Genomic DNA, 14306 nt, shown 5'->3' on the forward strand with positions numbered 1-14306 from the left:
CTCTGTTCCCAAGCCCACCCTGGGGCAGGGCCTCATCTCTGTGAGACTCCTCAGATCACGAGAAAAGGTTTTTGGAATTAGATCCTCGTAGGAAAGGCAAAAGCTGGAAATCAAATGGAGGCTTCAGGGCCATCTGTCTGACTAAAGAAAGCAGCCCTGGCTTAAATAAAGACACAATTAAGGCTCCAAATGAGGAACTGGCCCTGCAGAAAATGCCAGGCCACAACCACGGTTCTTCGTAACTTTCCTCTGTACGTTATCGACTAAAGCAACTAAGTCACATCTTCCATCTCCTGACACGGTGTTACAGGGAGCCACAGAGCACCTGGGGGAGGCTCACACTCATGCCCTACGGGGGAACGAGCGGAGCACCCACACTCCCAAAATGTAACCCCGCGAGACTGTGGCAGTCGAAAGCAAAAAGGAGATCCAGGCCTGAGACAAGAAAGAGAAGCTGAGGAGGGAACAATGCCTTTGGATGAAGATTCTCAAAGATGCTGATAGAGATACGGTGGCCCTGACTCCTGAGGCTCCGGGGTTAGCCAAAGCGTGGGCGGGCCCCTTGGTATCTCTGCCTGCCCAGGGTGAAAGGCATCACGCTGCCCTGGACCCTATGCACTCCTGCGTTCTAACTTCAGGCCAGCCTGGGGCCTGCCAGAGATCCTGGCTGGGGCTACTGAGCTCAAAGTGCCAACTTAGCATGGCCCAAAGTATGAAGAACCCCAGTGCCCAGGCAACTGTGTATAAGGCCTGACATGGCTACTAACTCCTCAAATAAGAAAAGTCATTTAGCCTTTGGCATCCTAATCAGACAAGTGCAGAAGGAAGTGCTTGTCTATCTACCAGATCAGCCCCTCCAAAAGACTAGTATTGGTTGTTATAGGGAAAGTCAGGCAGTCTGGAGCCACACACTGCCCTCTGCCCAGGAGCAGCCAGTCATCAGCTCCCTTTGGTCTTCAGCCTTAAGGGAGGATGGGCTGCAGAGAGAAGAGTGGGCCTGGCCAAGGGAGGTGGTCACTCTGGAAACAAGAGAACAGACTCTTGGCCTGAGCGTGGGCGTGCGGGAAGGAGCTGAGGGAGCACAGTGCTCCAAGGTCAAATGTCTGGGCTGCCTTCCAGGGGAGCAGCTAATGTTAGAACACTGGAAGGAAGAGCCCACTCGACAGAGGAAGGCACCAGGCAGAGTCGGGGAAAAGGGAACTGGACCCAGCCATGGCTGCTGGCCGTGCAAGCGAAGTCAGGGCCATGGGCACAGCTGAGCCTCAGGGCCATCTCTCCCCAGGCAGGTGGGCCCTGTGCTGGGAAAGGCAAAATGCTGAGCACTGGTCAGTCCTTTTTTTCCTTACACCTTTCTTTGAGGGAAAGGCAGTTGTTTCACCAGCATTTCGTTTTTTAAAACAGGGGAACCAGAGAACCATGGCATGAACCCCAAAGAAGGCTGGGAGGGAGACCAAGTCCTCACACCCCTCAACAGGCCTCAGAGTTGGCCACGAGCTCCTCCTCCAGTGCCACATGACACCCAGGGTTGCGAGGACCCTGGGGACTTTCCCTTGCACGTTGAGACTTTCCCGCCTCTGTGACTGAGGCCTGACTCTGGGGACCCAGGGTGAGCTGTGCCTCTGGGGTCTGCTCCCATAATTCCAAAGTGGCCTGTGCTGATACCAGTCCCAGCCTCCCCCCCAGTCATGCTTTCCTTTTAAATCTTAAACCTCTACTTGTCATCTTCTTAGTCTGATTAGAAAACAAAAGAAAATTTATTTTCCATCGTTCCTGTTGTTATCTTGATGGTATTTACACGGGGATGATGTTACCAGTTTAGGAAGCTAAAGCAAAACCCCGTCAACTTCCTCTGAACCTCTGCTGGCTGTTCAGAGCAAATGCTAGCATCAGCGTATCTCACATTCTGTCCTGTGGATGTCATCACTAGACTAAGATTATTTTCGGTATTTCTTCAGTTATTTACATCGTGTGTCTCTCCCCAAAGCCTGGAGGGGCTCCAAGGTGATCACAGCCTCTGGAATAGGGCCCATGCGAGAAGGTGCTGGGGGAAGCAGACAAGGGCCTGGGCTTGAAATCTGTGCCTGGGGCAGCCCCTCCCTGGGCTCTCTGAGCCACAGCTTCCTGTCTGTAAATGGGGTAGAAATGGGTGCACCCCTGCCCCTCAGCAGGTAGCGTGAGGCTCAAGGACAGGGAGGAGGTACATGGACCTCTGGGCATACAGTTTGGGTGTCTGTCCCCTCCAAATTTCATGCTGAAATGTAACCCCCAATGCTGGAGGCAGGGCCTGGGCGGGGGTGTTTGGGTCATGGGAGTGGATCCCTCATGAATGGCTTGGTGGCCTCCCCATGGTAATCAGGGAGTCCTCGCTCTTCTAGTTCATGTGAGGGCTGGTAGTTTAACAGGTCTGGCACCTCCTCCCTTCCCTCTCACTCCCTCTCTCACCTCGTGATACACCTATTCTCCCCTCACCTTCTGCCGTGACTGGAAGCTTCCCTAGGCCTCACTAGAAACAGATGCAGATGCAATACTTTTCCATGCTGCTTTTTTTTCTTTTTTGAGACTGAGTCTCGCTCCGTCACCCAGGCTGGAGTGCAGCGGCGCAATCTCGGCTCACTGCAAGCTCCACCTTCCGGGTTCACACCATTCTCCTGCCTCAGGCTCCTGAGTAGGTGGGACTACTACTCAGGCACCCGCCACCACACTCGGCTAATTTTTTGTATTTTCAGTAGAGACGGGGTTTCACCGTGTTAGCCAGGACGGTCTCAATCTCCTGACCTCATGATACGCCTGCCTCAGCCTCCCAAAGTGCTGGGATTACAGGCTTGAGCCACCGCGCCCGGCCGGTGCCATACTTCTTATAGAGCCTGCAGAACCATGAGCCAAGTAAACCTCTTTTCTTTATAAATTACCCAACCTCAGGTATTCCTTACAGCAACATGATATGAACGAACACACTTCCCAAGACCCTCAGCATAGCCGCACCCCCAACATCTTCCTGCTGGCCCACGCTATAGGGCAGGCAGCACTGAGCTGGGCCGGGCCAAGCACTGGCACCCAGTCACTGTGTTCTGGGCGCATCAGCAAACTGAGCAATGAGAAAGCTCTTCTCCAACAGGGCTGTTCCCCACAACAGAGCTCTCATCTGGAGCCAAGGGGAAAGAAGAGGAGGAGGAAGACAGATGGGCCCAACACTGGGTGGTTCTGGGCCTGGACAGGTCAGTAACAAAAAGCAGCAGAAAGAAGGATCCTTTCCAACAAAGCAAGGGAGAGTTCAGGAAGAAAACACAGATTCTAATCTGTGAGGCCACAAGAGAACACGTGGTAGAATCCCTTCCAGCAAAGCTGCCTGCTCTCCCTGCCTGCTTTCCCTTTCTGAGTTTTCCTTCCCTGGCTAGGGCTGGGAGGCCATGCTCCTCCTGGCAGGGGCTCAGGCCACACCTCTTGGAAGAGCAGCTCAGCTGACGTTGGGCCCACATGTCCTGGAAACAACTCTGAAGCCAACACCAGGCAGTCCCACCCTGAGAAGGGACCAAGCACAGAGGCGGCCACTGCAGCCAACAGCACAGCTGGACCCGGGAAGGGCTCCTCCCTCGGGACCTCCAGATGGCTCCTCACCCTTGAGGTCTCTTCTTTTTGGTCAGAGCTACTCTAGTCACACCCACTCAGTCGTGAACTGGAGCAGTAGCCAGAGAGAGAGTAAGACAATGGTGAATGAGAAGAGGCCAGGCGACAGGAACCTGCAAGCTCATTCATCCACAAACATCCACTGAGCACCTGCTAGGCGCTGGGCCCCGTGCATTCAGCAACAAGAAAGAGAGACATCCCCTCCCTTCACAAAGCTCCCATTCTAGTATAAGGACTCGGTCAAGATCCATAAGGACATGTTTAAAAGTGCCAAGTACCTAAGAGGGAAAAAGATAGGAAAAGAGGAGAGAAAGTGTGGTGGGGGTAAGGGGTGGGAGCTGGTGCTGGGACTGAACTGTAGGTTGAGTGGCCAGAGAAGGAAGGAGAGAGGGAGCATGTCCTACTGTGGGGAGAGAGCTCCAGGCCAAGGAAAAAGTGCAAAGGCCTGAGGCAGGCTCACACTTACCGTGTTGGAACAGGGAGGCCAGTGGGGACCGAGCAGAGGGGGCAGAGTGGCAGAGATGAGGTCAGAGCAGTCACATGGACAAGAATACATGGGGCCACATACATCCTAGTAAGGGCTGGGTGTTTGCTAAGCATTCAGTGTAAAGCCAGTGGAAGCTTCTACACAGTGGAGGACAGCTCTGACTAGGATTCTCTCTGGCTGCTGGGTGGAGAACAGGTTAAAAAGAGCCAGAGGCAGGGGACCAGTTACCACAAGAATCCATGTGAGAGAAGAGCAAGTGGAACCAGAGTGGTGGCAGTGGGGCTGGTAAGAAGTAATCACATTACATAGCAAATGTGAACTGGAAAGAACGGGGTAGTGGCAGAAGAGCTGAATGGTCACAGCAGCTCTACTCCTTGCTGCAGTGACCAAGGCTGCCATTGAGCAAACACACCTCAGGTGCCTGCTGTCTGCCCTGCCCCAGTAGTGCTGGGGACATGGGGAGAAGCAAAGCTGAGTCCCTACCCTTGCAGCTGCGGGTGACACCCCATGGAGACCTTACAGGCTGAGGCCCACGAGCAGAGTAGCACCAGTGTCATGCCTGGTAAGGGCTGGAGAGACCTGACTGAGGGAGGGCCGCCAACACTGGTGTCCAGACACCAGGCAGTGGGCAGAGGCCTGAACGCAGGCTCAGGAAGTGGGGCTGGAGGGGTTGGAGGGAAAGGGGAGGTGCAGCTAGTGAGGCAGTTACTGCCTGCTCCAGGCTGCAGCTGCCTCATTTGTAAAACGAGGAGGCTAGACCCAGTGGTTTCTAAGCCACTTCTTCTCACCCTTCAAGGCTAAATCAAGTATCCCTGCTCTGCAAGGCTTTCCCTGGTGTGCTACAGCCAGGTTGGCCCTGCTCCTCTACACGCCCTGGGCTTCCCATGGGCTTCGGCTGCGAGTTCTTGTTCATGGGATCCTCAAGTTGTCACTGTATTCACAGCTCTCCAGACACCCTCTCTCTAGACCCAGAGCTTCTCAAGGGTGAGAAGTACAGGGCCTGGCTCTGGCTCATCCTGTTCCCCAAACTTCTCCAGCCTAGTGCCCAACACACGGAAGGCGCTCTGTGAGGCCTGCGAAAAGAATACAGATCTCGGTGGCTTTCCCAAGCTCCTGACACAGGCAGAGACCTAGGTCTCATCTGCTCAAGGTCTGGTTTCACTGGCATGAGATAGGGGAAGGCGGCCCACCAAGGAGGCTTAGCGTGGGTCCTCGCGAGGGGCTGTGAAGGGCGCCAGGAGGGGTCCTGGGTGAGGCGACCCTGGGCAGTTGGGCCTTCCTGACCACGGAAGCTGCAGAGAGTTCTGAAGACTCGCCCATCTCCACAAGACTGCTTATGACTGAGCGTGGCTTCCCGCTCCCTCCACAGGCGAGCAGCCCCCACTCACATCTGAGAACTGGGCTTCGAAGGACAGGTCTGCTGACAGGGTTCAGCTATTGAAGGTTGGTTTTGCTTGCAGTCTAAGAAGGCCGAGTGAGCTGCCTCTCTGCACTAGTCCACCACATGGTCCAGGGTGAACCACCTTTGGCAGAGGGTAGCTGTTGCCATAGCTCACCACACCGTCTTTCCCCATCGTCTCCCACTCTTGATGTTCCTGAGGCAGCACCACCCTTCAGAGGGATAGGCTTATCTTAGCCCCCATTCAGGGCACCACCCCTCTCTGGAAACCACCTCCCCTTAACGGGTAGAGACAGAAGGAATGTCAGTCCTGGCCTGGCAGGCTGCAGAACCACACTTGCTGTTATTTACCAGGGGATAGCCTCCCCTCCTCATTCACCAGATGACCTCAAATCTGAGCTGACTTCCTTCTTTCCAGCGAGTTGTCAGTCAAGCTCTGCTCCTGTGCCCTGTCGCCCCAGCCCAGGACGCCTCACAGAGCTTTGCTCTTGGGGGCTCAGGACTCAATTTGCTAAGCCTGGGTGCTCAGTCCACAGCCCTATCTGTACATCAGGCCTCAGAAATGGTCAGGGAAAGCAGGAAGCCTGCCAGGTCCTCACCAGTTCAGGGCTGAAGGTCCTGCATGCGATGGAGTCAGCTCCCCGGGTGCTGAGGCTTTCACTTAGGACCATCACCATGATAAGGGCCTCAGGCGCTGGGCTCCATCCCAGGGTGGGTATCAGCCATCTTCACTTGGGCAGACTTGGGCTGGGTATCTCCTGGGGAATTGATGTCAGCAGAAACAGCTCCTCATTGGCCGCTCACCCTTGGGGTGGGGCCGTTTTGGGAAATGGCCAAGTGTGGTCAACTCCCTGGAAAGACAAAAGAAAAGCAAAAGGATTCAGGACTAAGAAAGACCAAGGCCCTGAGAGTCACCCCTCCCACAGTACTGGAAACCCCAGGGGATTGGAACCACCTCTCTGCTAAAGGAGATGTACTCAGGGAGAGTCACCAAGGCCCAGAGTTACCTTCTCAGAGCTCCCCACACCCCTGCCATGCCAGCCTTGGGCTGCCTCACTTGTAAAATGGCCTGGTGGGTAGAACAACAGATTGGGGTCCAGCCACGTGATACCTTTAAGAGCTATCTCAGGGTCTGGGTGGCTAACAATCTGCTGTCCCTGCAGCATACTCAAGTCACGTGACATCTTACCACTGAGCTGGCTTTACAGGCAGCTTTAGCACACACCAGGATGCAGTAAAGTAGGCCAAGGGTCAGAATATGCCTCATCCCCACATCCAACACCAAACGGGTCGGCCCTCAGGCAGCCAACTGGCAGCAGGGGACCAGCAGTCAGCATGCTGGCTCCCTTCTTCACCCAGTTATGAACAGAAGCTACTGGAACAATAAGGAGGGTCCATTTAAAAAGGCATATATTTGGCCAGGCATGGTGACTCATGCCTGTAATCCCAGCACTTTGGGAGGTTGAGGCAGGTGGATCATCAGAGGTCAGGAGGTCGAGACCAGCCTGGTCAACATGGTGAAACCCCATCTCTACTAAAAATACAAAAAATTAGCTGGGTGTGGTGGCATGCACTGTAATTGCAGCTACTTGGGAGGCTGAGGCAGGAGAATCGCTTGAACCTGGGAGGCAGAGGTTGCAGTGAGCCAAGATCGCACCACTGTGCTCCAGGTTGGGCAACAAGAGTGAAACTCCGTCCCCCCACCAAAAAAAAGGCATACATTTCTGGTCCTTGGAAGTGCCACATTTCAACATCAACATCTTTGCAACACTGGGGGCCTTCACAGCTTTGTCATCTTCCCCAGAAAGAACTAAACTAAGTGAGCTTCCAGTAGTGATGGGACCCACTCAGCACTGCCATTCTGCACAGCCTATCCGCAGCCCCTCTCCAATTAACCCACCACCATTTCCCACCAAGCAAATGAAGAAAGAGTGCAGCCTTCAGTTCAGGTTTGAAAAATCCCTCCTTACAAACTCACGTCTCTATTTCCCCATGCAGCTAAACCTTTAAAGAAAGTCACACAGACACAAGGAACCTGAGGATCACCACCAAAAAGTAAAAAAGAATGATGATAATAGTATTAAATAGAAAAGCAGCTCCTAATCTGTAATCAGAAACAAACTGCTCAACACAGGAAAACGTTTTAGAATCTGCTGCTCTGTGTAAAAATTAATTGCACCCTGGTATTTACTTGCTGTCCAGATTGTAAATCATATTTTCCTGTTTACTTCAATTAGACTTTACAGTGGGTGTTATTGAAATTGCTCAATTACAGGCCAGCTGGCAAGCACAGGAAAATTACCTTCTACTGTTCTTCGAAAACAAGGTTCATCCAAAGTGCAAAAGCAGAGAAGGGGAGGAGGGAAATCAATACATGTTCCAAAGCTTGACTGTTCAGGAAGAGAGCCCAGGGGAGGCTGAAGATTCCCAGGTCTCATTGAGAGATCTGGTGCACAGGTTCAACACCACATCAATCTAGAAGTGACACGTTCTGACCAACTGTGGTCTGTTCAAGGAAAGAGTTTCAGACCACTCCTGCAAGTTCTGGCCAGGCAGCTGGGTTCAGGAACAGGCCAGAGAGGTGCTCCTGGATTTGCCTTTCAAAGCAGCCTTTTGTGTCTCCTCAGTGGAGGAGGCCTAATGGCAGCCATCATCTTTCTGTGTGTGAGCCCCAATTCAGCTCTCAGGCAGCCAGCCTTAGGCACAAGGCCTGGGAGGTGAGCTGCCCGTTCCCTCCTCCCCCATTTCCATCCTCTCTAGGAAGCCAGGTGAGTTCAGTAGCTACAGAGGCTCAGATCCTGAGTCAAGCACAACTGAGTTGGAATCCCAGCTCTTGAAATACATTGTTTGAGTGGCCTTTGCCAAGTTACTCTTAGAGCCTCAGTTTCTCTCTCTGTACAACAGGGAAAACAGTGCTTGCCTCACAAGGTTACTGTATCTGATGAAAACAGAGCCCAAGTCCTTTGCACGCTGCCTCGCTCATCCAGGTGAGTGCTCAATCAACAGCAGCTACTGCTAGCAGTTTCATGGGGGAGGCTGGGAATCCAGATCCTCTTCTCGGCAATGGACGCCCAAGCGGCCATCCTCTCAAACGTGTTTAAAGAGAAACGAGCTAAATTCTGTCAATAAGGGCCTGGCTATATGATGGCCCATCCCTCTGGTGAAGTAGGAGGAGGCCGGTAAGAATGAAACTGTGGAAGTCTGTCGCCATGGGAACACATCAGCCCATCCAGACACAGCTCTGCACAAAGCAGGAAGCCAGAACGAGGCAAAGATGGGGCGGCCCAGCTCTCTCCAGCTCCATCCCCAGCAGAGTCCCGACAAGGGGCCAGGGCTCGGAGAGGCAGCAGAAGCACCAAAAGCGCGTGGGCAACTGGGTGGTCAGCACATGTGACAGGCATGGAAAGGAGAAGGCAGGTGTAGCACAATCCCTGCCCTGGGGGGTCTCACAGAGAGTGCAGTGACCCAGCCAATACATTTCAGAGGCAGGCAGAAAGGGGGACGTGACGTCAGAGGTAGGCTTTAAAGAGACTCCTTTGCACTGTAAGAGCCCAAGAGTGGGGACAACCTCGATGCCTGCAAACAAGGCGAACTGGTTAAATAAATTACGGTGTTGTTACATAAGGGAATACCATGTGGCCTTCAAAAATACTATAATAAGCCAGTTCAAACTATACAGATATGAAACAATCTCCAAGAAATGCTATAAAGTGACAAAGGCAAGAAGAGCCGAGTCCACTAGCCTGAGCGACAGAGTGAGTCTCCGCCTCAAAAACAAACAAACAAGGAGTCCAGCATGGTCCCACACAGTGGTTGCCTGGAGAAGGGAATGATGGTTCTGGAGAGGAACCATGTCCAACCCTATGTGAGGTTTGAATATTCCATCCCACGTCCGCCCATGGTACTTTTAGTTCTTAAGAAACAGGCAAGATTTCATCAGGAAGGGCAGGGCACCCAGGCAGAGGGAAGGGTGTAAGCAAGGCGTGGCCGCCGGGCCAGCCTCGGAGTATGGGAATGGTGAGAATGCTGGTGGCTGGCACACAGGGCACGCAGAGGGCATAGCAGCAGGATGGCAGCTAGAGAGAGACTCAAACCAGACCCAGGGGTCCGAATGTCACACTCAGGGGAGACCTTATCATTGCGGCTGTGGGGGCTCCCAAAGGAAATTAGAAGCTGGAGTTGGCTGCTTTGATCTGTTAGGAGAGCAATTTTTTCTGAACCCTTTGCAACACCTACCACAATCCCTCACATACCCTAACAGCTCAAAACACATTTCCGGAATCGAGCTAAATTGTAGCAACATCTGAAATGATCTGGGCAGGTTCTCAGAATTTGTGAGGCGAATCCAGACCAGCAGAGCCCAGCATGATCTAGAATTTCCTGGGATTCCTATGACCCGTGGGCCTGGCCTGGCCAACTTCACTGGGGAATGCCAGGACCAGGCCGGAGACTTCGAGCCCAGTCTGCAAACACGGTCAGGGTCTTCTCAAAGAGAAGCCGGGGGCACGGCCAGGAAAAAGACAATAACTGGGTGATCCCACAGGGGGCAAGGTGGAAGCCTCGCAAAGCCCTCCCACAGGCCACCTCTGGGGCACAGACCCTGCCATGGTCTAGTGGGTTTTCTCTTAACCTATATCAAGAATCACTTCTATCTATTGAGCACCTACTAGCTACCAGGCACTTTACACACATTAGCCACAAGCCAGGTTGAATTATCCCCATTTTACAGCCATATACAGCAACTCACTCAGGGTCCGGGTTCAAAGCTGGGATGTGAACCCTGGTGAGCCAGCACCCAGGTCTGCACTTCCCACCAGTGCCTTGCCCCTCCATCCCCTAAAAAACCCCTTCAAATGCCCATTCAAACAACTACCAGCAAGAGTTCTCCTTTGCATTTATTCCAGAGAGATTAAGATTTACGTTCACACACAAATGTTTGTAACAGCTCTTTATTCATAACAGCCCAAACCAGGAAATACTCTAGAGACCCTTCGCTCAATGAATAATTAAACAAAATGTGGCAGGGCACAGCCACACTGTGGAATACTACTCGGCAATAAAAAGGAATCAACCAGAGACACACACCACAACCTGGATGAGCCTCCAGAGACTCATGCAGAGTGAAAGAGCCAGTCCCCAAAGGCTCACTATTCTAGGAGTCCATTTATATCCCTTTCTTAAAATGACAAAATTATAGAATTAGTGCAGAGATGAATGGCTGTCAGGGGTTGGGGATGGGGCGTGGGAGCAGGAGGGAAATGGGCATGGCTGGGAAAAGGCAGCGGGAGGGATCCTTGGAGATGGAGATACTCTGTGTCTCAACTGTATCTGTGACAATTTTCTGCTTGTGATACTGCATTAGTTTGGTAGGATGTTACCATTAGGGGACAGTGAGTAAGGGGTATGTGAGATTTCTCTGTATTATTTCCTGTAACTGCATGAGTGTACATGATCTCCAAAAAAAAAAAAAAAATTTTTTTTAAATAAATCCCAGCCGGGCGCGGTGGCTCACGCCTGTAATCCCAGCTCTTTGGGAGGCCGAGGCGGGCGGATCACGAGGTCAGCAGACCGAGACCATCTTGGCTAACACGGTGAAACTCCGTCTCCACTAAAAATACAAAAAAATTAGCTGGACATGGTGGCGGGTGCCTGTAGTCCCAGCTACTTGGCAGGCTGAGGCAGGAGAATGGCGTGAACCCAGGAGGCGGAGCTTGCAGTGAGCTGAGATCGTGCCACTGAACTCCAGCCTGGGAGACAGAGCAAGACTCCGTCTCAAAAAAATTAAAAAATTAAAAAAAAATCCCAATCTATGCATTTATCAAAATTCATAGAACTAACCACCAAAAGACTGTATTAGGCTACATATAAATTTTTAAAACTTTTTTTAAAGCCCACTGATTATACCAGGGAGACCATGTGCAAGGGGAGATGGGGGAACGTGTGTGTGCTGTGGAATTTGGCAGCCCCGGCCTTTGCCATAAAATCACTTGACTTCAGTTTCCTCATCTTTAAAACGGGGGTGAGGCTCGTCACAGTGGCTCACACCAGTGATCTCAGCATTTGAGAGGTTGAAGCAAAAGGACTGCTTGAGACCAGGAGTTCAAGACCAGCCTAGGCAACACGGCAAGACTCCATCTCTACAAAAAATAAAAACTAAAACAAAAATAGCCAGGCGTGGGAGTGTACGCCTGTAGTCCCAGCTACTCAGAAGTCTGAGGCAAAATCGCTTGAGCCCAGGAGTTTGAGGTTACAAATGAGCTATGATCATGCTACTGCACTCCAGCCTGGTGATAAAGGGAGATCTTATATCAAAAGAAATAATTAAGCTGGGTGCAGTGGGTCATGCCTGTAATCCCAGCACTACGGGAGGCTGACGTTGGTGGATCACTCGAAGTCAGGAGTTCAAGACCAGCTTGGCCAACATGGTGAAACCCCAACTGTACTAAAAATATAAAAATTAGCTGGGCATGGTGGTGCATGCCTGTAATCCCAGCTACTCAGGAGGCTGAAGCACAGGAAACACTTGAATCTGGGAGGCAGAGGCTGCAGTGAGCCAAGATTACACCACTATACTCTAGCCTGGGCCACAGAGCAATACTCTGTCTCAAAAAATAACAGTAACTACTATTATTATTATTATTATTAATTAAATAAACACAGTGAGGATAATACCTTTGCCCTGGGGCTGCTGGGAGATTTAAATAAGAAAACACATATAAAAGAGCTCGGCACAGAGAAGGCCAGGCATTGGTGTCCATTCCCCTTTGCACAAGTAGCAATCGTGGGCCGCACTCTCATCGGGCACCATCCTTGCATCTCGACTGCAGTTTTCCTTGCCCTGTATTTAAGTCTTGTATTGTCACTTCCCAGTCCCCGCATTCACCTCCCACCTCTCTCCCGTGACTCCCTGGGCAGTGCTCATGATAGGGGGCCTCCAGCCTGCCTCCATACACAGCTAGGGCTACCCAGTATCCGCCAAAGGAGGGCTGGGTGAGGATCTCCCCTTGGTTGGCACCCCAACCTGATCACGGGGACACAGTGCTCTCTGACTCAACCCCAGGAGCCCCTACTCAATGACTCATCTTCACCAGGATTTCCACTGAAAAGAGCAAAAAGCAAGGTCAGACTTTCCATTGATCCATGTGTAGGCTCCCTGGGTGCAGACAAGGTGGCAGAGGGCCCCTGCCCACCTCCCAAGTCCTCACCTCTAAAGTGCATCTGCCCAAGAACAGCCCCAAACTCGCCAGCATTGTGCCCAAAGCAAGGCCTATGGGTAGGAGGGCACACACACAGGTGGCTGCTGCCGTGGTCAGCAAGACGCCCCAGGCCCAGAGCCTACCTCCACCTCCATGTGCCCCACACAGCCACACTTCTAGCCACAGCCCTCCACCCTCACCTCCATTCCCCTCTCCCTGGGCATCCACCAGAGGCTGGGTTCTTCTCAGCTAATCCTCTCACGTTCCTATGAACAGGCATTATGGTTGGCAGCATGCACATTTTCCAGATGGGAAGATTGAGGCTCCAAGAAAAGAAATCAAGTCATTTGCCCAATATCCTACAGCTAGCAGGGGCAAGACCAGGATTCAAATCCCCAGGCCACTCTGTCTCTGACACCACAGAAACAGGGGAGAAAGCTTTGCTCTCACACAAGTTCTTGCTAACATGAAATTTTCTTGCTTTTGTTCTACAGTCTTCAATGTGTCTTCATTTGTTTGCCACCACTGAACACAGCTGTCTGCTATCACTGTAGCCTGGGACTCTGAGCTTCCAGCAAGTGGGAGCCCCACCTGGCTCATCCACTTCAAAAGAGGATTGCATGCTAATGAATTAATACATACAAGAAAGTGTTGCAAACTCTACAATCCTATATAAATCTCAAGAAGATTGGAGGAGTTTACCAAATGCTCTGTAATGCATTTTGAAGGGCTATCCCTTAAAAGAAACTGACCATACTAGAAATCATCAAGACAAGTTTTTCGTTCTTTTAGTGTCTTTATTTAGTCTGTACTTACTACTCGCACACGTTAGTTTCACAGTTAATTTTACCACCTTAAAAACAGGACTCAGATCAAAACCCAAACATGAACTTAGCCACTGACAGTGATTTTCCTGGTGGCTCACGGAAGCCATTGCTCTCAGAGCTTCCATTTCCCCCTCCCATTCAGCAAAGGAAATGGGAGGGAAAGACAGCAATTCCGCAAGGTCTTTGTGCACTTTGAAACTTTTGTAGCTTCAGTTGTTGGTGTGACAAAAACCATCTGTAGACAGAATCTAGAAGCAAGTATATGAACATTTGGGGAAGGGTGTTGCTTAGTGGGTCATGTTGTCTCCTGCCAAATTCTGTGACAACCCAAAAGTGCAAGAAGGGTTCCGAGAAGAGCCGAATGCTGCAGTCAAGCTTCATATCCACCAAGACAAAGGGATTTAATCTGCTTGGGGACGATTCCGCTCGCTGATTTTATATACTAACTAAGTCATCTGAGTCTAAAGGATAAAAGTTAAAAGCTGCCTAAGAACTTTATCCAGGGCCTCTACTTTCCCAGACTAAGTTGATACCGGAAAGACAGTCTGGTGTTTCAACCAGAGGACAGAGCCCACGAATGTGCAGCTTCCATACTATAGTGAACATTTCAATGACCCCGCAGCCGGGGTTCCCATATCTTCAGGTCCTACTGAGAAACAACAGACAGACAGACCTGCCGGCACCACCCTCAATGCACAGAAAAAAAGAGGCAAAGAAAACCCCTTTCATCAGTACTTTGCTAGTGCAGAAGTAACAGGTGACACAGAGCTTAC

General features: G+C 51.5%; 1 protein-coding gene and 1 long non-coding RNA gene across 3 annotated transcripts in view; one reads left to right on the forward strand and one right to left on the reverse strand.

Annotated features, from left to right (window-relative positions):
- FAM53B (family with sequence similarity 53 member B) overlaps window positions 1–14306 on the reverse strand; it is a 125003-nt gene that overhangs the window by 81397 nt on the left and 29300 nt on the right. For both annotated transcript variants that reach the window (XM_025395974.1, XM_025395975.1), the window contains exon 2: window positions 6110–6361. In XM_025395974.1, the coding sequence (XP_025251759.1) occupies window positions 6110–6187 (78 nt within the window). In that variant the 5' untranslated portion in view covers window positions 6188–6361. The remainder of the gene's footprint in view (window positions 1–6109; window positions 6362–14306) is intronic.
- Window positions 7312–13481, forward strand: LOC112631221. The gene is made up of 2 exons (XR_003121089.1): window positions 7312–7459; window positions 13201–13481. It is a non-coding gene; the product is annotated as an uncharacterized LOC112631221 (long non-coding RNA).

This window comes from Theropithecus gelada, chromosome 9 (genome assembly GCF_003255815.1).
Source record: "Theropithecus gelada isolate Dixy chromosome 9, Tgel_1.0, whole genome shotgun sequence".
In the NCBI taxonomy this organism is placed as follows: Eukaryota; Metazoa; Chordata; class Mammalia; order Primates; family Cercopithecidae; genus Theropithecus; species Theropithecus gelada.